General features: G+C 41.6%; 1 protein-coding gene across 2 annotated transcripts in view; it reads right to left on the bottom strand.

Moving 5' to 3' along the window:
- FBN1 (fibrillin 1) overlaps nucleotides 1-26,630 on the bottom strand; it is a 264,999-nt gene that overhangs the window by 104,332 nt on the left and 134,037 nt on the right. For both annotated transcript variants that reach the window (XM_067471401.1, XM_067471402.1), the window contains exons 18-27: nucleotides 26,309-26,362; nucleotides 26,035-26,160; nucleotides 23,436-23,561; nucleotides 22,948-23,067; nucleotides 19,377-19,514; nucleotides 18,934-18,984; nucleotides 11,950-12,075; nucleotides 10,271-10,495; nucleotides 5,836-5,961; nucleotides 3,780-3,908 (exon numbers count right to left, since the gene is read on the bottom strand). In XM_067471401.1, coding sequence (XP_067327502.1) covers nucleotides 3,780-3,908; nucleotides 5,836-5,961; nucleotides 10,271-10,495; nucleotides 11,950-12,075; nucleotides 18,934-18,984; nucleotides 19,377-19,514; nucleotides 22,948-23,067; nucleotides 23,436-23,561; nucleotides 26,035-26,160; nucleotides 26,309-26,362 — 1,221 coding nt within the window. The remainder of the gene's footprint in view (nucleotides 1-3,779; nucleotides 3,909-5,835; nucleotides 5,962-10,270; nucleotides 10,496-11,949; nucleotides 12,076-18,933; nucleotides 18,985-19,376; nucleotides 19,515-22,947; nucleotides 23,068-23,435; nucleotides 23,562-26,034; nucleotides 26,161-26,308; nucleotides 26,363-26,630) is intronic.

Here is a 26,630-nt window from a genome sequence, read left to right as displayed (position 1 = left end):
TCCTTCTATGAATCAGCGCAAACTCCAAGATCTCCCGGGGAGGCCCTCCTTTTGCAACCACCACCATCACAAGTATGGTTGTTGGGGACGAGAGAGAGGGCCTTCTCGGTGGTGGCCCCCTGCCTCTGGAACGCCCTTTCAAGGGAAATAAGACAGGCCCCATCCCTCCCCTCCTTTCATAAGAGCTTGAATACCTGATGTTTTCAACAAGCCTTTGAGGATGACCTGGGGAGGCCCTCCTTTCACAACCACCACCATCACAAGTATAGTTGGTGGGGACGAGAGAGAGGGCCTTCTTGGTGGTGCCCCCCCCCCCTCTGGAACGCCCTTTCAAGGGAAATAAGACAGGCCCCATCCCTCACCTCCTTTCGTAAGAGCTTGAAGACCTGATGGTTTCAACAAGCCTTTGAGGATGACCTGGGGAGGCCCTCCTTTCACAACCACCACCATCACAAGTATGGCTGGTGGGGACGAGAGAGAGGGCCTTCTCGGTGGTGCCCCCCCCCCCCGGAACGCCCTTTCAAGGGAAATAAGACAGGCCCCATCCCTCACCTCCTTTCGTAAGAGCTTGAAGACCTGATGGTTTCAACAAGCCTTTGAGGATGACCCGGGGAGGCCCTCCTTTTGCAACCACCACCATCACAAGTATGGTTGCTGGGGACGAGAGAGAGGGCCTTCTTGGTGGTGGCCCCCCGCCTTGCGCAACCACCACCATCCCCAAACATTACTGAATATGGCCTTATACTTCCTACCTATTACTCCGGTCATCCCTCTAATAGACCCTGGAAATGAGCGGCCACAGACCCGTACCTGCTATTGCTATTAGCCTGTTATAGCACTGCACTTAATTCCCGGTCTCCTCATATTTTGAGTTTGCAGTAGCCTCGGCCCAGCCTTTTAATTTCTCCGAACAGGCAGGATTATTACTCTGTATGTTTTGGTGATGTTGCTTGGAAAACGCCCTGAGACCCCCCTCGGGAAGATAGAGCGGTATATAAAAAGTTTTTATTATTATTATTATATCATATTATACCTTGTGGACATTCTCCTCATTCCCCTGCCTGCCTTTCTGCTATCTTTTCAACATCTTTGTTGTTATCTTGACCAGTGATTTGGTCAAAATGCCGCCATCAGCTCCAAACCACAGCAACAGATGCAGAATGGACTGTGATGTTTGTGGCAGGAATGTAGACAGAGGTTTTGCAAATCTCAAATAAGGAAGGAAAAGGGTTGTTACCCCTTTATTATGATGACAGGTTAATCATTACACCTAAAGACAACAGTCCCCATTCCTGAGAGTCACTCATTTCCTATATAGGAATATTTTGCGTATGTGAAAACCACATACATAACAAGTATCATAACAGGCCTGGTGGCACAGTGGGTTAAACCGCTGAGCTGCTGAACTTGGTGACCGAAAGGTTGGCGGTTTTAATGCAGAGAGTGCGATGAACTCCCGCTGTTAGGCCCAGCTTCTGCCAACCTAGCAGTTCGAAAGCATGCAAATATGAGTAAATCAATAGGTTTCTGCTGGAATGTAATGGTGCTCCATGTAGTCATGCTGGCCACATGACCTTGGAGGTGTCTACAGACAACGCCAGCTCTTCAGCTTAGAAATGGAGATGAGCACCACCACCCAAAGTTGTACACAGCTAGACTTAATGTCAAGGGAAACCTTTACCTTAACAGGTATCACAGTATTTAATGTGTAATGCCTATGACGAAGAGCTTGGAAGGCTGCGAGGGGACATGTGAGCCATGTTTAAACATCTGAAAGGATGCCACATTGAAGAGGGGTCAGGCTTGTTTTCTGCTGCTCTGGAGACTAGAACACAATGGAGCAATGGATTCAAAGATGAAAAAATAGAGATTTCATCTCAACATTAGGAGGACCTTCCTGCTGATTAGAGCTTTTTAGAAGTGGAATATGCTGCTTTACAGAATAATGGAGTCTCCTTCTCTGGAGGTTTTTAAGCAGAGGCTGAATGGCCATCTGTCGGGAGTGTTTTGGTTGTGTTTTGGTTCCAACATAACAGAATGGGGTTGGATTGGATGGCCAACTGTAGGATTCCAGTATTCTAGGAACAGAGTGTGTGTGACAGAGTGGAGCAACTGCAATCTTAAAACTGCATCTGTCAAAATATGCCTGTATCTAATCCTCCAGGATGTCCTACTGGGCCATCTCACCATAGTGTATAAGCTACTCCAGCTTCATGAAGATTCCTTGTAATGCTTTGACTGTATCCCTAGTAATTTACTTAGTATCCAGGGACCAACGTGGTATACAATTTCAACCATGGCTCCGAGATGATGAATTGGACATAGCCAACCACTACTCATGGAAAAGTTGTGATTTGACTAATGGAAAGGTTACTCTTCCATTATTATTAGTGAAATCATACATCTTCGAGGTGTGGGTGTGCTCAAAATACAATCACATGAACTATTTGCATTAGGTCATGTTTGGACAACTGGGGAGAGCATTGAGTTTCTGTATTGGCTCCTTGCTTTCTTTGGGTGGTAACCCTTTCTCAGATGAACCCCCTTCCCAAAGTTTTATTAGATTATAAATATATATATCCATGACATCATTCAAAATATGTACACTCTTAAAGGCTTAGATGTAAATGGAAATATTAAAAGTACAATCAGCTATGAGATGGGGAGTGGACGCTGTAGGGGGAAGAAGAAGAGTCTCAGCTATGATCCCATATGAAGGATAACTCTGCTGACACAAATATAGTTTTACATCCATAACTCTGTCAAGGTGACATCATGGGGTATTATAAAAGCTGAAGCATAGTTCCTCACAGTAGGGAGACAACGCTGAGATCTGCAAGATGGAAATCTCGCCGATGAGCTCAGCGCCGCTGCCTTTCGTGAACCGATATAACTGAAAAGAATTAGATTATTCTTGGGGTGAAACCAAAGCTCTCACTTAGGGACCAGCCTTCAAATCAAACTAAGCAAGAGCAGTTACTTTTCATTCTTTTAAACTGAAACATCTCAAAAAACCTCATGTATGTCGGCTATGCTGGAATAACAATCTTTTGACTGGAAACCGGCCAAGAACTAGCATCTCCCTAACCATATTTGATTCCTCCACCCAAGTTTTGAACTCTTTCAAGTTCAATTCCCTAAGCAAATTAAAACCAAACTGACTAACAAGGTTTCAGAAACCTAAAACCAGCCTAACCCTCATTACTTGCATGAAAAAAACACACAATCGGCATAAATCGGGGTCTGGAGAACAAGCCCTATGAGGAGCGGCTTAAAGAGATGGGCATGATTAGCCTGAAGAAGAGAAGGCTGAGAGGAGACATTATAACCATGTATAAATATGTGAGAGGAAGTCATAGGGAAGAGGGAGCAAGCTTGTTTTCTGCTCACCTGGAGACATGGACGCAAAGGAACAATGGCTTCACACTACAAGAAAGGAGATTCCACCTGAACATGAGGAAGAACTTCCTGACTGTGAGAGCCGTTCAGCAGTGGAACTCTCTGCCCCGGAGTGTAGTGGGGTCTCTTTCTTTGGAGTCTTTTAAACAGAGTCTGGTTGGCCATCTGTCGGGGGTGCTTTGAATACAACTTTCCTGCTTCTTGGCAGAATGGATGGCCCATGAGGTCTCTTCCAACTCTTTGATTCTAAAGTGATACTTTCTCTTCCTCTCCTGCCTTTTCGCAATTAAAATGGTGTACACCAACCACAAACGAAAGGTTGGAGGAATAAGGGTGGCTTTAGTTTGTAACCCAATGGAAATGTGCCTCGGATAACTTACCCATGCAGTTTTTCATCATCATAAACCCGCTTTCATAGCCTTCAAAGCATTCGCAGTGGAAATCTCCAGGCGTGTTCACACAAATGCCTTGGCCACACAGGTCGGGAGAAATGCGACACTCGTCGATATCTGCAATTCCAAAGGAGACATTATTTCAAAGGCAAATACAGACACATTTTAATATTTTCAAAATGTCATCTGCCTCGTTATCAATTTCTAGCGGTCCCCTGCCACGCGTTGCTGTGGCCCAGTCTGGTGTTCTGGAAAATAAAGTAATGAGAAAGTGTTGGTTTCTAATATATGTAATGTCTTGATGCTTGTGGGTAAACAGTATTTCTTGCTGTTTCTTTGTTAGTGTTGATGTGGAGAGTGTCTGGTTTGCCCACCCTGGAAAACGCAACATATCATTGCCCTTCTTTAGGGGTCCCTTTCAAATCTGTTATACTATATCTGTCATAAACATGTGTGTGTGTGTGTGAATCATGTATATTTATCTATATCTATGGCTGGATGGTTCTTTGTCAGGAGGGGTTTATGTTGGACTGGATGGCCTTAAGGCAGCATTTCTCAACCTGGGGTTTGGGACCCCTGGGGAGGGGTTGCGAGGGGGTGTCAGAAGAGTTGCCAAAGACCACCAGAAAACACAATATTTTCTGTTGGTCATGGGGGTTCTGGAACATGCAACATATCATTGTTGAATTGGTAGTTGGATTGGATGGCCTTAAGCATTTTCTGTTGGTCATGTGGGTTCTGTGTAGGAAGTTTGCCCCAATTCTGTCATTGGTGGGGTTCAGAATGCTCTTTGATTGTAGGTGAACTATAAATCCCAGCAACTACAACTCCCAAATGTCAAGATCCAATTTTCCCCAAACTCTACCAGTGTTCACATTTAGATATATTGAGTATTCATGTAGAGTTTGGTCCAGATCCATCAAACTCCACCTATGTTCATATTTGGGCATATGAAATATTCATACCAACTTTGGTCCAGATCCATCATTGTTTGAGTCCACAGTGCCCTCTAGATATAGGTGAACTACAACTCCCAAACTCAAGGTCAATGCCCACCAAACCCTTCTAGTGTTTTCTGTTGGTCAGGTGAGTCCTGTGTGCCAAGTTTTGGTTCAATTCCATCATTGGTGGATTTCAAATGCTCTTTGATTATAGGTGAACTATAAATCCCAGCAACTACAACTCCAAAAGGACAAAATCATAATTTTTTTGGAGTGATGGTCACTCCTTGTGTTGTGTTTTGTTGCCAAATTTGGTGTGATTTGGTTCATTGGTTCTTTTGTTCTTAAGGTACTCATAATGCACAGAACATTTATATATATATAGATATACTGGCATTAACTAACATGGATTTAATAGGTGAAATGGTTGTTGTTGAGATCATTGAGTCCGTTCCTAATTGGGGTGCCCCTAAGGAGAATTTATCACAGGGGTTTCTTAGCAAAATACATTCAGAAATTTCCTTTCCTCTGAGGCTGAGAGAATGTGACTTGCCCTGTTAGAAATAGCGACCTTCTCAAACCTCCACCTTGTTATGTATATACCGTATATACTCGAGTATAAGCTGACCCGAATATAAGCCGAGGCATCTAATTTTACCCCCAAAAATTGGGAAAACGTATAAGCTGGGGGTGGGAAATGCAGCAGGGACTGGTCAATTTCAAAATGAAAATAGATACCAATAAAATTACATTAATTCAGGCATCGGTAGGTTCAATGTTTTTGAATATTTACATAAAACTGTAATTTAAGATAAGACTGTCCAACTCTGATGAAACCATTATTCTCATCTTCTTCAGTGTAAATGTGTTTACATATCCTTGCAATAATAAAAAGAGAATAAGATAATACATGTAATAATAATAATAATTGAATCAAATAATGGAAATGTAATAATAAGAGTAATAATAAAGTAAAATAAGAAATGTAAATAATAAATGTAATAACAATACTAAAGTGGAAGTGTGGAAGTGTGTTACAATCTGCACACATTGTGTGGCTACCCAAAATACATCTAAAGCACAAGAAGAGCAAGCTGACTTACCTGTACAATTTCTCTCTTCGGAATCAAGTGCAAACCCACTGTCACATTTACAACGGAAACTCCCAATGGTGTTTCGGCATTTCCCATAAGTGCAGAGTCTTGGAATCATTTTGCATTCGTTGATGTCTAAAGAAAGAAACAGAAGCATTCAAAAGCTAAATAGGCACCACAACTGAAGAGAGATATTGACAAGCTGGAATGTGTCCAGAGGAGGGTGACTAAAATGATCAAGGGTCTGGAGAACAAGCCCTATGAAGAGCGGCTTAAAGAGCTGGGCATGTTTAGCCTGAAGAAGAGAAGGCTGAGAGGAGACATGATAGCCATGTATAAATATGTGAGAGGAAGTCATAGGAAGGAGGGAGCAAGCTAGTGTTCTGCTGCCTTGGAGACTAGGACGCAATGGAACAATGGCTCCAAACTACAAGAAAGGAGATTCCATCTGAACATTAGGAAGAACTTCCTGACTTTGAGAGCCGTTCAGCAGTGGAACTCTCTGACCCAAAGTGTGGTGGAGGCTCCTTCTTTAGAAGCTTTTAAACAGAGGCTGGATGGCCACCTGTCAGGGATGCTTTGAATGCAATTTTCCTGCTTCTTGGCAGAATGGGGTTGGACTGGATGGCCCATGAGGTCTCTTCCAAAGTCTACGATTAATTATTGTTTCACAAAAAATGATTTTTTGGAATTTTTCCCATAGATACAATGATGACTTTTAACTGCAATGTTTAGCATTTATTTTTTTATTTTTCTTATTTACGGCATTTATATGCTGCCCTTCGCACCCCGAAGGGGACTCAGAGCGGCTTACAAAATATATTTTCATACAATATATTATATTATTAGCATAGTACAATATCAGTAGATATTACTATATTGCACTATACCATTATATTGTAATATTATTAGTAATATTACATGTAATTAAATATATAATTATAATTATAATATTGAATTATTATTAGAAGTATTATATTGTATTACATTATAATATTGTAAATATTATATGTATATACAATATACTATATTATATTATTATTTTAACAATGTTGAAATGCTAAACATGAGTTTCATGTTGCCTTTACGCAGTGAAGTACATTTCTTTGGTCTCTTCTATACTGGAAATAGACCAAACTTTCCACATCTCAGGTAAACTTGTATCAGATTGACTAATTTTTCAGCAGTGACCACTTACTTCATTAAACTCTACTTTATTCCAGGAGTGTGAGAAACGGCAGAAATTGGTTCTGTTTTCTATCTGTTTTCATGTCAAATTTGTTTTCTTCTCTAAATGGAAACAGAACTCCAGATCCCGAATTACGAATCCAAATGGCACCCCATCCTAATCTCCTGGAATCTTCCCGAAAAAAGAGCCAACGATGTGATGTGGCGGCAAAAAAGGCCAATGGGATTTTGGCCTGCATCCATAGGAGCATAGTGTCTAGATCTAGGGAAGTCATGCTACCCCTCTATTCCACTCTGGTTAGACCTCATCTGGAATATTGTGTCCAGTTCTGGGCACCAGAATTCAAGAGAGATATTGACAAGCTGGAATGTGTCCAGAGATGGGCGACTAAAATGATCAAGGGTCTGGAGAACAAGCCCTATGAGGAGCGGCTTAAGGAACTGAGCATGTTTAGCCTGAAGAAGAGAAGGCTGAGAGGAGATATGATAGCCATGTATAAATATGTGAGAGGAAGCCACAGGGAGGAGGGAGCAAGCTTGTTTTCTGAAGCCCTGGAGACTAGGACGCGAAACAATGGCTTCAAAATACAAGAGAGGAGATTCCATCTGAACATGAGGAAGAACTTCCTGACTGTGAGAGCTGTTCAACAGTGGAACGCTCTGCCCCGAAGTGTGGTGGAGGCTCCTTCTTTGGAAGCTTTTAAACAGAGGCTGGATGGCCATCTGTCGGGTGTGATTTGAATGCAATATTCCTGCTTCTTGGCAGGGGGTTGGACTGGATGGCCCGTGAGCTCTCTTCCAACTCTACGATTCTGTGATTCTGTGGGGGCACGCTAAATTCACAAAGAAAGCGATTTCTGCCATTTCACACACCCCTAACTTTATTCTATAAGCATAAAAGTGAAACATTTAAATTGCAATCCAAAACACCCTAAAGGTAAAGGTAAAAGTAAAGGTAAAGGTAAATGTTTCCCCCTGACATTAAGTCTAGTCATGTCCGACTCTGGGGGGTGATGCTCATCTCCGTTTCTAAGCTGAAGAGCTGGTGTTGTCCATAAACACCTCCTAGGTCATGTGGCCAGCATGACTGCATGAAGCGGTGTTACCTTCCCGCCAAGGCAGTACCTATTGATCTACTCACAATTGCATGTTTTCGAACTGTTAGGTTAACAGAAGCTGGGGCTAACAACGGAAGCTCACACCACTCCTCGAATTCGAACCACCGACCTTTCGGTCAGCAATTTCAGCAGCTCACGTGGCCAGCATGACTGCATGGAGGCAGCAAACTCTACAATACAGGTACAATGGACTTTCAGTCCAAAGGGGGAACTGGGCATACAATCACAACAAACACTCCTTGTTTGGACCATAGGGAAAGTGTTACTCATAAGCAGAGCCTTTACTCTTCTTCTCTCCCAACTCTTCAACATCTTGTGTGGGCCCTAAGTTATGGAAGAACCCTGCAAGCCTGCTAGATATGGGATATGCACGTGCCAATATAGCAATTAAGACCATCTGTCTGGTTCTTTCTGCTCCATGGAAATGTCTGGGCTGAACCAGTACCTGGCAATGTCTCCCATGCCATTTACTCAGAAGAATGTGTTATTGTTATTCTGTGATTTCAAGTTGACTCTGACTGATGGCAAGCCTATCATAGCGTTGCCAAAATTTGTTCAGAAGGAGTTTGCCATCGTTTTCCTCTAAGGAGGAGACGGGGAGACTTGGTTGAGATCACCCAGTGGGTTCCCATAGCTAAACCTAAATTCAGTCTCTGGTCCTAATCCAACACTCAAACCATTCACAACAAAACCTAAAGACAAAGATGCTGCATAACACCAGGATTGTGGCGCAGCTGGCTGAATGTCAGCTGCATTAAGATCACTCTGTCCAAAAGGTCATGAGTTCGAAGGAAGAAGGTCCCACTACTATCAAAAAGACATTTCTCTCTAATGTTTGTTTAATACTACTACTACTACTACTACTACTAATATTTATTTATTTATTTATGACATTTATATGCCACCCTTCTCACCCCGAAGGGACTCAGAGCGGCTTACAAGATATATATATATACATACAATATATTATATTTTTAGCATAGTACAATATCAGTATTATATATTACTATAGTGTATTATACCATTATATTGTAATATTATTAGTAATACTAGCTGTATGTAATTTGTATGTAATTTGTTTCGGCATCAAATTGGGCTGAAATGGGCGGGATAGAAATAATGTAAAATAAATAATAGCTGTCCCCTGCCACGTGTTGCTGTGGCCCAGCCTGTGCATATGTTTTTCTGTGTATATATATTTGTGTAGGGTAAAGGTAAAGGTTTTCCCCTGACATGAAATCCAGTCATGTCCGGCTCTGGTGGGTGGTGCTCATCTCCATTTCTAAGCTGAAGAGCCGGTGTTGTCCATAGACACCTCCAAGATCATATGGTCGGCATGACTGCATGGAGCGCCGCTACCTCCCCGTCGGAGCGGTACCTATTGATCTACTCACATTTGCATGTTTTAGAACTGCTAGGTTGGCAGAAGCTGGGGCTAACAGCGGGAGTTCATGCCACTCTCCGGATTTGACTGTGAAATATGTGTCTTTGCGTATATATGTAATTTTTTGTTTTTTGGCTTTTGAAGGCCCTTTCACTCTGGTTTTTCGAGTGAAGGGATACATTAGACTGAGCTGGGGCTGACAGCGGGAGCTCATGCCACTCTCCCGATTTGACTGTGAAATATGTGTCTTTGCATATATATGTAGTTTTGCACATGCGTTGTAATAATTTTTTGCTTTTTGGCTTTTGAAGGCCCTTCCACTGTGTTTTTTTTTTTTCAGTGAAGGACATACATTGGACTGATTGGTGTCTTGTGTCCAAATTTGGTATCAATTCGCCCAGTGGTTTTTTGAGTTATGTTAATCCCACAAATGAGCATTTTTATTTATATAGATTACATGTAATATAAAATATATAATTATAATATTGTACTATTAGTAGTAGTAGTATATTGCATTACATTATAATATTATAAATACATTATTTATAGGCACACACACACACACCCTGCGAGGGGACATTGGAATTGCAGTTCTGCAGCTAAGAGTAAAACTTCCTACTACAATCACCAGAATAAGAACTGCCTCATTTCTCAGCCCACTAAGATCTTTTTCTAGTTTGGTCCCAAGGAGAAAAAGAGGCACTAAGCAAGGATATCCATTTATCAGAACCGTTCTTGCACTTGTTCTGCATACCTTTGTAGAATGGTTTTCCATTGACGGGGTCCCGGCTAGAAAACCCAGGTCCTCTTGGGCAAAGCGCTTCATAGTCGGGGGTTCCCTTTGTGGGGCATTCGTCACAGTCAGGACCCCAAGCAGCCCCTATGGAACAACAGCACGCATCCAGTCGGTGGCGCCCCCCAATGGGCAATGCGCAGTCCTCGTAGTCGTGCCCCAGGTAGCATGACTCCAAGCGAATATCTGGTGGAGCAATTTGAGAAATTAGCAGACGGAAAATAGGCATCGATGGCAAAAGGTAACAGATGTCATTCAACAAGGAGATATTATATTTCAAAAAATTAGTCCAAAAATGATTATTGTATTTATCTATATCCTGCTTTCCTCTCTTAAATGAGACTCAAAGTACAGTATAAAGGGGGGGGGGGGGAAGAGGAATCAGCATCAATGCGGATGTAATCCACCAAAATTCACTTTCACTCATTGCATTCTACACTATAGTCATCTATCCCTATTACACTCAATTTCCTCAAGTTCCATAGGTTTTGCTTCTTCCTCCAAAAAAAGTCTTGCTGATCATAACTCGTGATTGACTTTCCACGCTTAGTCTTAAGAAAAGGCTTGTCTCTCCTGAATGAAGAAAATTATTTGATTTTAACATTACCAAAATGAAGTCCTGTCTCATCCCCAAAGCATATGGTTCAACATGACCAAAATGAAGACCTGCCTCATCTGGGTCAATATGAGCAAAATGAAGTCCTGTCTCATCTCCAAAGTCCATGGTTCAACATGACCAAAATGGAGTCTTGTCTCATCTCTAAGCCTATGATTCAACGTGACCAATCTGAAGTCTTGTCTTATCTCCTAAGCCTATGGTTCAACATAACCAAGACAAAGTCCTGTCTCATCTCCTAAGCCTATGGTTCAACATGACCAAAATGAAGTCCTGTCTCATCTCTAAAGCCTATAATTCAACATGACTAAAATGGAGTCCTGTCTCATCTCCAAAGTCTATGGTTCAACATGACCAAAATGAAGACCTGCCTCATCTGGGTCAATATGACCAAAATGAAGTCCTGTCTCATTTCTTAAGCCTATAGATCAACATGACCAAAATGAAATCCAAAATGAAATCCTGTCTCATCTCCAAAGCATATGGTTCAACATGACCAAAATGAAGTCCTGTCTCATCTCCAAAGCCTATGGTTCAACATGACCAAAATGGAGTCCTGTCTCATCTCTAAAGTCCATGGTTCAACATGACCAATCTGAAGTCCTGCCTCATCTCCAAAGCCTATGAGTCAACATGATCAAAATGAAGACCTGCCTCATCTGGGTCAACATGACCAAAATGGTGTCTCATCTCCTAAGCCTATGGTTCAACATGACCAATCTGAAGTCCTGCCTCATCTCCAAAGCCTATGGTTCAACATGACCAAAATGAAGACCTGCCTCATCTGGGCCAACATGACCAAACTGAAGTCCTGTCTCATCTCCTAAGACTATGGTTCAACATGACTAAAATGAAGTCCTGTCTCATCTCCTAAGCCTATGATTGAACATGACCAAACTGAAGTCCTGTCTCATCTCCAAAGCCTATGGTTCAACATGACCAAAATGAAATTTTATCTCATCTCCAAAGCTTATGGTCTTAACCACAGCTTCCCATATTGAGGCCAAATTTGTTTAATACTTACCAATACACTTCCGTCCAGTTATATCCAAAGTCATTCCATTGGGACACTGGCAAACAAAGGATCCCATAGTATTGACACACACTCCGTTGGTGCACACTCCAGGAAACACTTCACATTCGTTGACATCTGTTTATACATTTTTAAAAAATTGTCAATACAAACTAAAGAGGGTCTACACATCAGCCAAACTAAGCACAAACGCTACAATCATAAGGGAAACACGTTAATTTTGGTTTTGCAGCCTTACATTTGGGGTTGAAGTGGTTCACCATCTCTATTCAAAGGCAAAAGCAGATCAAAAAATGCATATTTTGTGATGCACAGTTTCTAAGCTGGCACAAACTCATATTTCTTGGGTTATAAAATGTACAAATAACTCCTGCTTATCTGTGGAAATGTTTCAAAAACTTTACAGCTGGTAATGTTTTCCCACTGAGAACTTCATTTTACTGCAGCAAGAAAAAATAACTTGGGTTGCTGTGAGTTTTCTGGGCTGTATGGCCATGTTCCAGAAGCATTCTCTCCTGACGTTTTGCCCACATCTATGGCAGGTATCCTCAGAGGGCATGAGGTCTGTTGGAAACTAGGCAGGTTTATATATCTGTGAATTCACACTTTCCCCAACAAAGGATTCCCCCAGGCAGGAAGCAGCCAAGCTTTGAAGCTGCAAGGCTATTCAATGCTAATCAAGGTGATTAATTGCAACATTCACACTTGTCTCAAGCAGGCAAGAGTTTCTCTCACCCTGGACATTCCACAGATATATAAACCCAACTTGCCTAGTTTCCAACAGACCTCACAACCTCTGAGGATGATGGAGTTGAAACGTCAGAAGAGAATGCTTCTGGAACATGGCCATACAGCCCGGAAAACTCACAGCAACCCAGTGATTCTGGCCATAAAAGGCTTATTTCAGAAAATTTGGAGAGGGAGACTAGATAAAATAACAGAGTGGTTTTGGGTGGGTGAATGGGAAATAGAAACCACATTAAAAAAAGGAATTATTGAAGAAGAGAGCTGAGGACTTGGTTCCGGGTGCAGGGAGGATTTGCAACTACAAAAACCATGTTTCTGAATAGGAGCCACTGATACCTGGAGAAATCAAGGGAACCCTACAGAAAATAGCACAGGCCAATGAAAAAAAAACTCTTGGTATTTTGGTTTTTAGGCATGTTCCTGGGGTGATTTGGAAAATTACATTGGATAAGACCACATCGGCTCTAGTTTCTCAGATATGGTTACCACGATTTTCTATGGGTGAGCAGATAAGTCTGGTAGATGATGGATTTTAACTTGTAATTTAACTCTGTGTAACACGTTGTGGGTGTTTTAATTGTGTTTTATCTCTTGTTTTAAAGAGCCACAGAGATAGATGGGTAATAAATTATACACACACACACACACAAGGGTGGGTCAAAAAGTAATGCCTCCATCGCTCTAACTTTTCTTTCTTTCACAGCTACTGGACTATCTATGCACGATATGATAGAGATCACCTTATTCTACTGCTATAGTCTTTTCTTTTTCCAAAAGACTGATTAGAACCATGAATCTGAAGCGAAAAGAAAGAGTCGTCATTGAATTTCTGGCAAAAGAAGGTTGTGCAACCTAAAGAAATCCATCATCGCTTGAAGAATGTTTATGGTTTGGCCCCTTCTGACTTTTATTGTTTGGACCACTGGAAGACAACCTACGTGGTTTCAGATTCAATGACTTGAATGATGTCAAAACAGCTTTACAATCATGCGTCATGAAGCAAAGCCATGCATTTTTCCCAAATGGTTTTGACGACTGGGTTAAACGATGGTGTAAATGTGTGCAAATTGATGGTGACTATGTTGAACTGTTGTTTTGCGTAGAGGACAGTTCAGGCTATGATCTGTAGCAACTGCTGCTATTATATGTTCATCCATAATGTTTTCATGACACAGGAGGCAAAACTTTTTGACTCTCCCTCAGAGATAGATAGATAGATAGATAGATAGATAGATAGATAGATAGATATACATACACACACACACACACACACAGAGAGAGAGAGAGAGAAAGCGCGGAGGCAAAACGTTTTGACCCACCCTTGTGTGTGCATGTGTGTGCATATTTTGTGATCGTGGCACAGCTGGCTGAGTGTCAGCTGCATTAAGATCACTCTGACCAAAAAGGTCATGAGTTCGAAGCCAGCCTGGGTTGGAGTGGGTTTCCAACCAATTGTGTGTAGCCTGTTGTCGACCTTTGCAACCCGAAAGACAGTTGCTTCTGTCAAGTAGGAAAATAAGGTACCACCTTAAAGTGTGGGGAGGCTAAATTAACTGATTTATGAGGCCATAAAGAAGACTCCAGCAAAGCATTCTAGCGGGGAAGCATGCGGGGAATGCGGAAGTGCTTCATCAGCGTCACAGATGGATGATGAAAGCGACAACTCCCCTGGTGGCCAGAAAAAGTTAAATAGCCCCTGTCTATGTCTGTATATGTTTGTATGTCAAAAATTGGCATTGAATGTTTGCCGTATATGTGTACACTGTAATCCGCCCTGAGTCCCCTGCGGGTGAGAAGGGCGGAATATAAAAACTGTAAATAAATAAATAAATAAATAAATGCACACACACACACACACACACACACACACACAAAGGTTGAATGAGAAGTAATGCCTCCTTCGTAACTCCTCAACAGATGGCAGTACTGGTATGCAACACATGCTGGCTTGTTTAGTAGACTCTCCTCTACAAGTCCATTTTGGCAGGAAGCCTTAGCATTGAATGGTTGCATTGCTAAAGTGTGAAGTATGGAACCATGCGCAGACAGTTAGTCAATGCGACTTAAGCAACGTGCAGTCATTGAATTCTTGTCAGCAGAAGGTGTCACCTCAAAGGAGATTCATCAGAGAATGCAATCTGTTTATGGTGATTGTGTTGATGTGAGTACTGTAAGTTGTTGGGCGAGTAAGTTTAAAGATGTTGGGGTGACACCTTCTGCTGTCAATAATTCAAGTACTGCTCGTTGCTTAAGTCGCATTTGCCCGGCCTAGTTTTATTGTATCACGGTGTGTTGTTTTATTGTTTACGGTTATTGCTTTATGTTTTTTGATTTGCTTTGGTTTATATGTAATTGTTTTATTGCTGTTTTATTGTTGGCCTTGGCCTTTGTAAGCCGCATCGAGTCCTTCGGGAGATGCTAGCGGGGTACAAATAAAGTTAATAATAATAATAATAATAATAATAATAATAATTGACCGACTGTCTGCGCAGGGTTCCATACTTTGCACTTTAACAAAACAACCATTCAATGCTAAGGCTTCCCTCCAAAATGGAACTCTAGAGGAGAGTCTACTGAACAAGCCAGTACCTGCTGCATACCAGTACTGCCAACTGTTTAAGAGTTAGGAAGGTGGAGGCATTACTTTTTATTCAACCCTCATAGATATATAGATATAGATATAGATAGATATATAGAGAGAGTTCTGTATCTCAAAAACTAGACCTGATAGGGAGAAACCGGAGCCATTTTTGGAATTGGCAAGTCAAATGTGCCCAGAAACAAGGCTAACATTTGAGACACCAAAATATGTGTTGGCCAGTGTTGTTTAGAAATATTTAGAATTGATCAGTTACAAATAATTCTAGGTTAGACAGGATTTTTCAACACATCCATCCATAATCTCAAAATGCTGGATATCCTTGGAATAATAACTCTCCAACTCTGAGCACTAAACAAAAAATCCAGAGTCTTCCCTTGGGATGGGTGAGGCAACACTTTCTCCTCTCTGGAGGTCAGATAACGTATGCCTAGTGGGTTCTGTGGTAGGAATAAATCCAAAATATGTGGTCATTGTTTGGAAAGTGACTAGGGACAAGGTTGCAGAGGGGTGTGGGAGAGCGTTGTTCATTCTTGCTCTTATTTCTCAAAAATGTTACTAGACAACACATGTGGGAATAGTTTGTTTTTCAAATATTTCAGCTGCTGTGTCATGTCAGGTTCTGGTAGTCACCCTGACCTCACACAACATACAGTTCTTGGAGGGAGACCGTTCCTGAGATATCATACATTCAACCATTAGCTAAAATGCCTCCAGCTGCAAGTGACCAAAAGCAAAGAAATGAGCTATGGACAAAAACCAGGATAAGTAGCTGCAACAAAAAAGAAATCACATGGACAAGGCAAGAATACAACACAGTATTGAGTTAGATCACAGGTGTCAAACACAGCTCTGCAGTCTGGGGGTCCTTCTGGACTCATCACTGACGCTTGATGCTCAGGTGTCAGCAGTGGCAGGTAATCAAAACCAATTAGAGCTGCTGTTCAATAACAGCTAGGGACCCTAAGTGGGTGAAAATTTAAAAGCACCAACCACTATGTAATAAAATTATAGTTGGCTCTCTGTATCCATGGACAAAACATCCGGGAATCCCTGGGCAACATGCCGACAGACAGCCAATTCTCTCACACCAGAAGCGACTTGCAGTTTCTCAAGGCACAAATTTCTCAAGGCACGCGTCAGGGATGTCCGCTATCCCCATTGCTGTTCATTCTAATTATGGAAATTTTAATAAGAAAAATAAATGAGGACGAAACCTTAAAGGGACCAAAAATCTTAAAACAACAATATAAACTCAAAACATACGCAGATGACGTAGTATGTTTCATTGAAAACCCAATAGAACAAGCTAGAGGGTGGTTAAAAAAAATCCAAGATTTCGGATCCCTGGCAGGTTTTAACTTAAATAAACAAAAAACAAAATTCCTAGTCAAAAACATGAGTAAAGAGGCTGAAAACACTTTGCAAAAAATAACGGGGATACAAACAGTTAGCAAGATAAAATACTTAGGAATTAACATCTCCAAAAGCAACGCAGCTTTAATAAAAAACAATTATGTAGTGCTATGGGAGAAAATCCAAAAAGATATGGAAAAATGGGGGAAGAAAAATTTCTCTTTCCTTGGCAAAATCGCTTTAGTCAAAATGATAATATTACCAAAGTTGCTTTTCCTTTTCCAAACAATACCGGTAATCAGGAACAATTTTCTTTTCAAAAAATGGAACTCAGATATTTCAAAATTCATATGGGCAAAAAAAAAACCAAGAGTAAACTATAAAATTCTAACAGATGATATTAAACGAGGAGGCCTGGGCTTACCGGACCTAAGAAGTTACTACGATGCATGTAATTTGGCAGCTATTAAAGACTGGACAACACTTAAAAATGACCATGTACTAGCTTTAGAAGGCCACGATTTAAGAGCGGGGTGGCATAGCTACATTTGGTATGATCAAAGGAAAATAGAAAAAATTTTTACAAACCACTTCATTAGAGCTGCCCTAATTAAGACGTGGGAGAAATATAAAAACAGACTCTTTAGACATACCCCACTCTGGATCTCACCAGTCGAGGCAAAACACAAAAAAGAATTAGGGACGGAAATTTGGCTAACTTATAACCAGATTCTGAAGAAGAACGAAGAAGGGAAAACAACACCTAAATCCCATCAGGAACTCCAAAAACTAAACCCAAAAATTACATGGTTAAACCACTTTCAAATTAAGGAAATATTTAAAAAAGACGAAAAAGTAGGATTTGAACAAGAAAGGGGAATATGGGATACAGTCATGGAGAAAAGCAATAAAATAATAAAATTATTGTACAAACAACTACAAATATGGAACACGGAGGAGGAACAAATCAAAGAATGCCAAATAAAATGGGCCCAAGATTTAGGACATAGCATCACGACAGACCAATGGGAAGAAATATGGACAAAAAAAATTAGATACACAGTGGCCAGTGATATAAAAGAAAATTGGTTCAAAATGTTTTACAGATGGCATTATACGCCAGTAAAAATAGCAAAATTTCAAAAGAAAAATCAAAAAATTTCGGATAAATGCTGGAAATGTGAAAAGAAAGCAGGCACCTTCCTCCATCAATGGTGGGAGTGTGAGGAAATAAAGATATTTTGGAAAAAAGTACATCGAGCATCACAAAAAAATATTAAATTGAAATTCCCACAAAGCCCAGAGCTCTACCTACTAGGGATGACAAAGGAAACCAAAATGAATAAAGATCAGGATAAAATTTTATTTTTATTAAGTACAGCAGCTAGGTTAGTGATAGCCAAAAAATGGAAACAAAAAGACACACCAACATTAGAGGATTGGATTACAAAATCACTTGACATAATACAAATGGACAACTTGTCCCAAAGAATAAATGGAGCAACCAAAAAAACAGATTGGACCGGCTTTAAAGACTATCTGAAAACAAGAGACATCTCAATAACAATAGACTTGACAAATTTTTAGAAGAAAGAAGGAAAACAAATATTGTCAGTGCAGACAGGACGAAGAAAAACACGACGGAAAAGAAGACTCTTGGAAGGACCCTGGGAAGTCAACACAAAGGACAAGACTCTTTGGTGATGGGCCCCATCAGACCCCGCCCCCCTCCCCCCCTCTTTAACCCATCGCCCCTCCCCACAGATTTTCCTCTAATCTCTCACTCCCCCCCTTCCTCCCCTACACTCCTCTTCTACCCCCATCCCATTACACACCCTGTAAAAACGGAAACTCAATAAAAATTTAAATAAAAAAAAAATTATAGTTGGCTATCTGTATCCATGGACAAAACATCCGGGCATCCCTGGGGAACGTCCCTGCAGGCAGCCAATTCTCTCACACCAGAAGCGACTTGCAGTTTCTCAAGTCGCTCCTGACACGAAAAAAAATGGAAGGTAATCAAAAGCGTTGGGAGTTGTTGTCCAATAACAGCTAGGGACCCTAATTGGGTGAAAACTTAAAAGCACCAACCACTATGTAATCAAATTATAGCTGGCTCTCTGTATCCATGGACAAAACATCTGGGCATCCCTGGGCAACGTGCCTACAGACAGCCAATTCTCTCACACCAGAAGCGACTTGCAGTTACAGAAATGTGAGAAATACCAACAGGGTTTTTGTTTTCAATGACAACACATTCCTAGTGTACATACCTTCACACAGTGTTCCTCTAATTCTTGAGTAGCCTTTGGAACAGATCGGATCTATGAAAGGAAAGGAAAATTGAGAACAGTGCAGTCAAGGCCTCAAGATTTGTTCAGCTGAACATGGAAATGCATTTCAAACACAGGCTAGACCAAGCATGGGCAAACTTCGGCTCTCCAGCTGTTTTGGATTGCAACTCCCACAATTCCTAACAGCCAGTAGGCTGTTAGGAATTGTGGGAGTTGCAGTCCAAAACACCTGGAGGGCCGAAGTTTGCCCATGCCTGCACCAGGCAACCATGGCAGCAGGGAGAGCATCAACATGGAAAGTGGGAGAACTAAGCTGAAGTTAGTTATATGGATACGAATCACAACAATGCTGGACTTCCAGGGATGAAGTCTGTTAACGCTCCAAATGACAATTGGCTGAGGATGCAGAAAACGGGTCTTACCTCTTTCACATTCAATGCAAGGGCTTCCCCAAGCAGCACCAAGTGAAGAACAGCACTGAGATTTCAGAGTGGCCCCATTGATATTTATTTCACATCTCCCATTCACAACAGTCTGCCAGCAAGTGCCTTTAACAGTCTCTGTTAAGGTAAAAACAACAAAAACATTGTTGTATAACCATGCAAGTCATAGAACTGTGGCAGTAAAGATCGCAACAGTAGGTTTCTCACAAGGACAACTGCTAAGCATGAGATGGGAACCAAGCCAAGGATCTCAATAATAACAACAACAACAACAACAAACACATTAAATATTAATTATTATTATTATTATTAATATAATAATAATAATAAATATCCTCAGCTGCTGCAAGAAGATCGTGCAGACAGACTACAAGCAGAGGCACAACACCGTTGCTCAGATGATTCATTGGAACCTGTGCCATAAATACCATCTGCCTGTGACAAAGAACTGGTGGGATCACAAGCCAGAAAAAGTTACAGAGAAAGAACACGTCAAACTAATCTGGGACTTCCAAATTTGGAACACAAGACTCCTGACCTCGTGATCAAGCAAAAACAAAGTATGGATTGTCGATGTTGCAATCCCAGATGACAGCAGGATTGAAGAGAAACAACTGGAAAAACTGACATATAAGGATTTAAAGATCGAACTGCAAAGACTCTGGCAAAAGCCAATGAAGGTGGTTCCAGTGGTGATCGGCACACTGGGTGCAGTGCCTCAAGACCTTGGCCTGCACTTAAACACAATCAGCACTGACAAGCTGCAGAAGGTGGCCTTCTGCATCTGCTAGCTGCAAAAGGCCACCTTACTGGGATCTGCACACATTATTCGCCGATACATCACACAGTCCTAGACACTTGGGAAGTGTCCGACATGTGATTCAATACAACAACCAGCAGAATGATCTTGTCTTCTGTGGACTCGTCTTGTTTATAATAATAATAATAATAATAATAATAATAATAATAATAATAATGGTACAAGCCAGTAAATGTGGTCCCAGTGGTGATTGGCACACTGGGTGCAGTGCCTAAAGACCTTGGCCTGCACTTAAACACAATCGGCGCTGACAAGATTACCATCTGCCAGCTGCAGAAAACCACCTTACTGGGATCTGTATGCATTATTCGCCAATACATCACACAGTCCTAGACACTTGGGAAGTGTCCGACATGTGATTCAATACAACAGCCAGCAGAGTCATCTTGTCTGCTATGGACTTGTCTTGTTGTGTTTCAAATAATAATAATAACAACAACAACAACAATGGCAGCCCAAGAACAAGCCATTAGAACAAATGCCATCAAAGCCAGAATGGTAAAGTAGGTGAAAATAATAATAATAATAATAATAATAAATATTATTATCAGAACCAATGCAATTAAGGCCAGGATTGAAAAATCAGTGGATGACCCAAAATGCAGGCTGTGCAAGAAAGCTGATGAAACCATGGATCATATCCTCAGCTGTTGCAAGAAAATCACACAGATGGACTACAAACAAAGACACAACTCTGTGGCCCAGGTGATTCATTGGAACTTATGTCACAAGTAACACTTGCCAGCAGTAAAGAATTGGTGGGATCCTAAACCCGCAAAGGTCATGGAAAATGAACATGCAAAAGTACAGTGGGACTTTGGAATCCAGACTGACAAAGGTTTGGAACACAATACACCAGACATCACAATTGTGGAAAAGAAAAAAGTCTGGATTATTGATGTCGCCATTACAGGTGACAGTTGCATTGAGGAAAAACAACAGGGAAAACTCAGCCGCTATCAAGACCTCAAAATTGAACTGCAAAGGCTCTGATTGCATAAACCAGTCCAAGTGGTCCCAGTGGTCATTGGCACACTGGGTGCCGTGCCAAAAGATCTCAGCCGGCATTTGGAAACAATAAACATTGACAAAATCACAATCTGTTAACTGCAAAAGGCCACCTGACTTGGATCTGCGCGCATCATTCGAAATTACATCACGCAGTCCTAGACGCTTGGGAAGTGTTCGACTTGTGATTTTGTGATACGAAATCCAGCATATAGATCTTGTGCAGGGACATATAGACATTTGAAGACATTTTGGCTCAATACTGGGATATTTCCACACCTGAAAATCTCACATTTTTTGTTATTCATAGCAATTGCTTCCATGTTTACAGGGAACAGCGTTTGGCCACCCTTCTGTTTGCTGTGAGTGCTCCTGGGATAAAAGTAATGTCTGGACAGGCCCTTAGGCATCTATGTGGACAATTTTGGAGTATTTGGAATTCTAGCTAAGGGATGCTCAACCAGCACCAGTTTATTCTCAGTTTATTTTTTCTTTCTCCCATGACTAACTGCAGTATGCTGATGACAATGTCATCTGTGCGCATTCGGAAGATCTACAAGCCACTCTAAACACCTTCTCAGAAGCATACCAGAAGCTCAGCCTGTCACTGAACACCGAGAAAACCAAAGTGCTGTTCCAGCAGTCATCAGCCAACCCCTTTCCAATGCCAGAGATACAGCTTAATAGTGTAAGATTAGAAAATGTTGACCATTTCCGCTACCTTGGCAGCCACCTCTCCACCAAAGTCAACATTGACACCAAAATACAACACTGCCTGAGCTCTGCAAGTGCAGCATTTTTCCAAATGAAGCAGAGAGTGTTTGAGGACCGGGACATCTGCTTTATAGACAAGCACCTTGGTATCCCAACCCTGCTATATGCCTGTGAAACATGGACTGCCTACAGACGTCACATGCAACTCCTGGAATCAGCACTGTCTTCAGAAAATCCTGCAAATCTCTTGGGAAGACGAGCGTACAAACGTCAGCGTGCTGGAAGAAGCAAAAACCACCAGCACTGAAGCGATGGTCCTCTGCCATCAACTCCGCTGGACCGGCCACGTTGTCTGGATGTCCGACCACCATCTCCCAAAGCAGTTGCTCTACTCCGAACTCAAGAACAGAAAATGGAATATATTTGGGCAAGAAAAGAAATTTAAAGATGGGCTCAAAGCCAACCTTAAAAACTCTAGCATAGACACTAAGAACTGGGAAGGCCTGGCCCTTGAGTGCTCCAGCTGGAGGTCAGCTGTGACCAGCAGTGCTGCAGAATTTGAAGAGGCACAAATGGAGGGGGAAAGAGAGAAACGTGCCAAGAGGAAGGCACATCAAGCCAATCCCGACTGAGACCGCCTTCCACCTGGAAAGCAATGCCCTCACTGTGGGAGAAGATACAGGTCAAGAATAGGGCTCCACAGCCACCTATGGCTCCACAAGAATACTGATCATGGAAGACTATCCTACTCGTCCAACGAGGGATCGCCTAAGTAAGTAAACTGCAATAATATTTCTGGAATTTCACTGAACACTTATAGCATAACCAGTGACAGAGCAAAGCAGTGATTACAATACTCTGTTAATTGTATTTAACTAATACTTTAAGGTTACTCTTAGAAACTTCCCAGTAACAAAATAAGATATTTGTATGAAAACTGTATCAAAGCCACTCCCAGTCAAGGTACATGGCTGGAAAAAAAGAACACAATCCAGAAGAATAACTTACCAATGCAGACGGTTTTTGTTGCATCCAGAGTACTTTCAGGGGAACATTCACAGACAAAAGAGCCGGGCGTATTTTTGCACACTCCATTAACACAAGGGCTGGATTCACACTCGTTGATATCTAGAAGACAAATAGTGAAAATGAATGGCCATTAGAGTTAATGATGATAATGACTGGTTATCTAGAAATGAAATAATTATGCTGTGCAGACAGTGGTTCTGGTCCAAAAATCAAAGACTCAAGGCTTGGTTGGATTATTTTCCATTTTCATGCCGGCACAGGATGATTATTGCTGCTCTTCACTGACTTCAAAATTTCTCTGAGCTGGCATTTGCTCCATCTCACACTTACGACCCTAATCATAAATAAAGACCTCTACCCCAAATATACTCTTTGCTGTGATCCTATAGACTTCAACTTGTACGTATGGTAGTCTGTAAATACAGGAGAGAATGCTTCTGGAACATGGCCATACAGTTTTCAATTACCTTCACATGTCTTTAAATCAGGTTTGAATACAAATCCCTTGGGGCAGGTGCAAGTGAAGCTTCCCGGGGTGTTCCGGCATTGTCCGTTGTCGCAGAGCAATTTGTTCACAGCGCATTCGTCAATGTCTGCCAAAAATAATCAGGAGGATCATCGGATTTTATCATTGAGACTCGGAAAGATTTTATATGCATGAGAAATCATTTTACAAGTAGATAATTTATGCTGATGAGGACATTCCTCTCCGTTTTTTAAAGTCAAATAAGAAATTACTGGAGAAAGAACAAATATTGGGACATTTGGTGGTTTATAGGACTCGTTCTGACTGAGAGAGTTGTATTTCTTTGTGGCCCAAGAAAACAACTTGTGTGTGATCAAAAGCAGGCTAAACGTTTACGACATTTTTTCACCCAGAGTAATGTGACATGGATGGGATGTAATCCCTTGGGTCAGCAAGGATACTAGAACACTATCTTCCCAAGGCCTTTGATCCAAAATTCTCCCTTTCCCGTATCAACATTTGCAGCGCCTGAAGTCTGCATGCGTTGGGGTCAAAAGTGGGGGAGATGGCACTGCTTTGAAGAAAGTGGGATAGTTTCCCAGCAGGAGTGGGGGGGAAAGAAATGGAATGGTTAGAATGATGTCAGTAACGGGATAAAGTGAGAGGGAACAAACTGAACCTCAATCCAGACAAGACAGAAGGCTAGTGACAAAGTCTGCGCTGGATGGAATTACATTATTAGGGAAATCTCAGCTTCTTAACTTATACTTCTGGACACAGCCCTGACCTTTTTATGCCCAGGTTTTAGCCGTTTCCAGGAGTGAATCTGGGGGACGCATGGCCCAAGAGCAGTATGCACATTCAAGTAATTACAACAATAATGTTGTATTGTTGTAGCGCCCTACACCACTGGAAAAATTACACTGCTTAGCCGGTATTGCACCACCTGACATCCACCGGGAAGTAGCAGCCAATAGTAAAAGGACCAAGGCAGAGACATCTCCAGTTCATCCCCTGTTTAGGTATCAGCCAGCACGTCAACAACTTAAATCAAGATATAGTTTTCTAAGATCTATAGCAGGGTCCTCAAACTAAGGCCCGGGGGCCAGATGCGGCCCTCCAAGGTCATTTATCCGGCCCTCGCTCAGGGTCAACCTAAGTCTGAAATGACTTGAAAGCACACAACAACAATGACAACAATCCTATCTCATGAGCCAAAAGCAGGCCCACACTTCCCATTGAGATACTAATAAGTTTATATTTGTTAAAATTGTTCTTCATTTTAATTATTGTATTGTTTTTAAGTGATTTTTGCACTACAAATAAGATATGTGGTATGCATGGGAATTCATTCATGTTTTTTTTTTTTCAAATTATAATCCGGCCCTCCAACAGTTTGAGGATCTGTGACGCGGCCCTCTGTTTAGTTTGTGGACCCCTGATCTACAGAGACACTCGCTGGAACACCTCAGCAAGTGAGAGTCCAAAAGTGGCAGGCTCAAACCCAGAACCTCAACCAATGGCTGATACCAAATGAGAGACTCCCCCCTGGGCACACAGAGGACTGGGCGACTTGGAAGGCGCTGAACAGACTGCGCTCTGGCACCACGAGATGCAGAGCCAAGCTTTAGAAATGGGGCCACAAAGTGGAATCCTTGACATGCGAGTGTGGATAAGAGCAAACCACTGACCACCTGCTGCAATGCAACCTGAGCCCAGCCACATGCACAACGGAGGACCTTCTTGCAGCAACACCAGAAGCACTCCAAGTGGCCAGATACTAGTCAAAGGACATTTAATCAACTACCAAACTCACAAACTTTGTATTTTGTCTGTTTGTTTGCTTTGTTCTGTTAGAAATGTAATATAATATGACTGGTTGTCCTGACACGACAAATAAATAACAATAACGTGCCATTGCAAGGATGACACAACAAGCAATATAGCAAAGATTTTTTTAAAAAAATATATGTCCATGGTCTGCCAATGCACTTCAAAACAAATCCGTAAATTTTGGCTGGATCTTTTGTCCATTTTATTGTCATCTAAAAATCAATGCAACTGGCAATGAAGAGAGATCGAAATAAGGCAAAATGCAATCTTGTATGTTAACCAGTTTTTGGAGGGAAATTGACATAATGTCACAAAATATTGAATGATCACAGGGCTGGCAAGTCTGTAGGTTTAACAAATCCAACCCAAGCTCAGCCCATTCAACCGAGGCCAGAATGTGGCTTCAGCAAACCATCGGGTGTATTACAAAAAACACTTTCAGGGTTAAAAGCCACAGAAGACTCACACAAGAAGCCATGTCACACACTTTAGGGGAGAGGAGGAACACACACACTCCTTCCAGCCTATTTCCCAATGGCAGGGGAATTCCCTTCCAAATGCTGTGATCGAATTAGGACTTGGCAGGCTGGGGTTTGGGAGGGGAGGCAGGCAGACAGGAACACAAAGATGGGAAGGAAGCTTAAAGGTCAGAAGGAAACAAGACAGACAAATCAGAAAGTCAAACTGGCACTAATACGGAACAATGAGGCACCATATGGGAATGTGTTAAGATAGGAATAGGAAAGGGGTGGGGGGAAGGTTCATACCTAAGCAGTTTTTCCCAGAGGAATCCACTTCGTACCCAAAATTACAGATGCATTTGTACATTCCAAGCATGTTTTCACAGATTCCGTTCGGACAGATGTCAGGGTCCAGAGCACATTCATTGATATCTATATATATAAAAAGGGGAAGATCGATATTAACTTTCGATCCATTCACAAAAGTTTCTGAACTAATTTAGACAAAACATTCCCTTGAAATCCAAAAACTTTTTCTTTTCTTGAATGAAGGAATGATTTATGCGTAGCACACACTTACCAGTTCCAGTTGCCGTTATGCCTGGGCCGCTGCTACAAAGTCCATGGTACTCATCTGGGGATGAAATGAAATCAAATCACACATCTTTAACCAAGTTGATTATTTCACAATTATTTCTGTCGTTTCTCCACCTGTAAAGCCTAGCTTTATTTCTAAACTAAACCTAGCTTTATTTCTAAACGGTTCGAGCCACGCCTATCTTCACTATTGCATCTCCCTCTATGAACCGGTGCAAACTTTAAGATCTTCTGCGAAGACCCTCGTCTCACTCCCACCACCCTCACAAGCACGGTTGGTGGGGACGAGAGAAAGGGCCTTCTCG

Source organism: Anolis sagrei, chromosome 9 (assembly GCF_037176765.1).
Source record: "Anolis sagrei isolate rAnoSag1 chromosome 9, rAnoSag1.mat, whole genome shotgun sequence".
Lineage (NCBI taxonomy): Eukaryota > Metazoa > Chordata > Lepidosauria > Squamata > Dactyloidae > Anolis > Anolis sagrei.
Note: the sequence above shows the minus strand (reverse complement) of the source record. Positions and strands in the feature narration are given on the sequence as shown.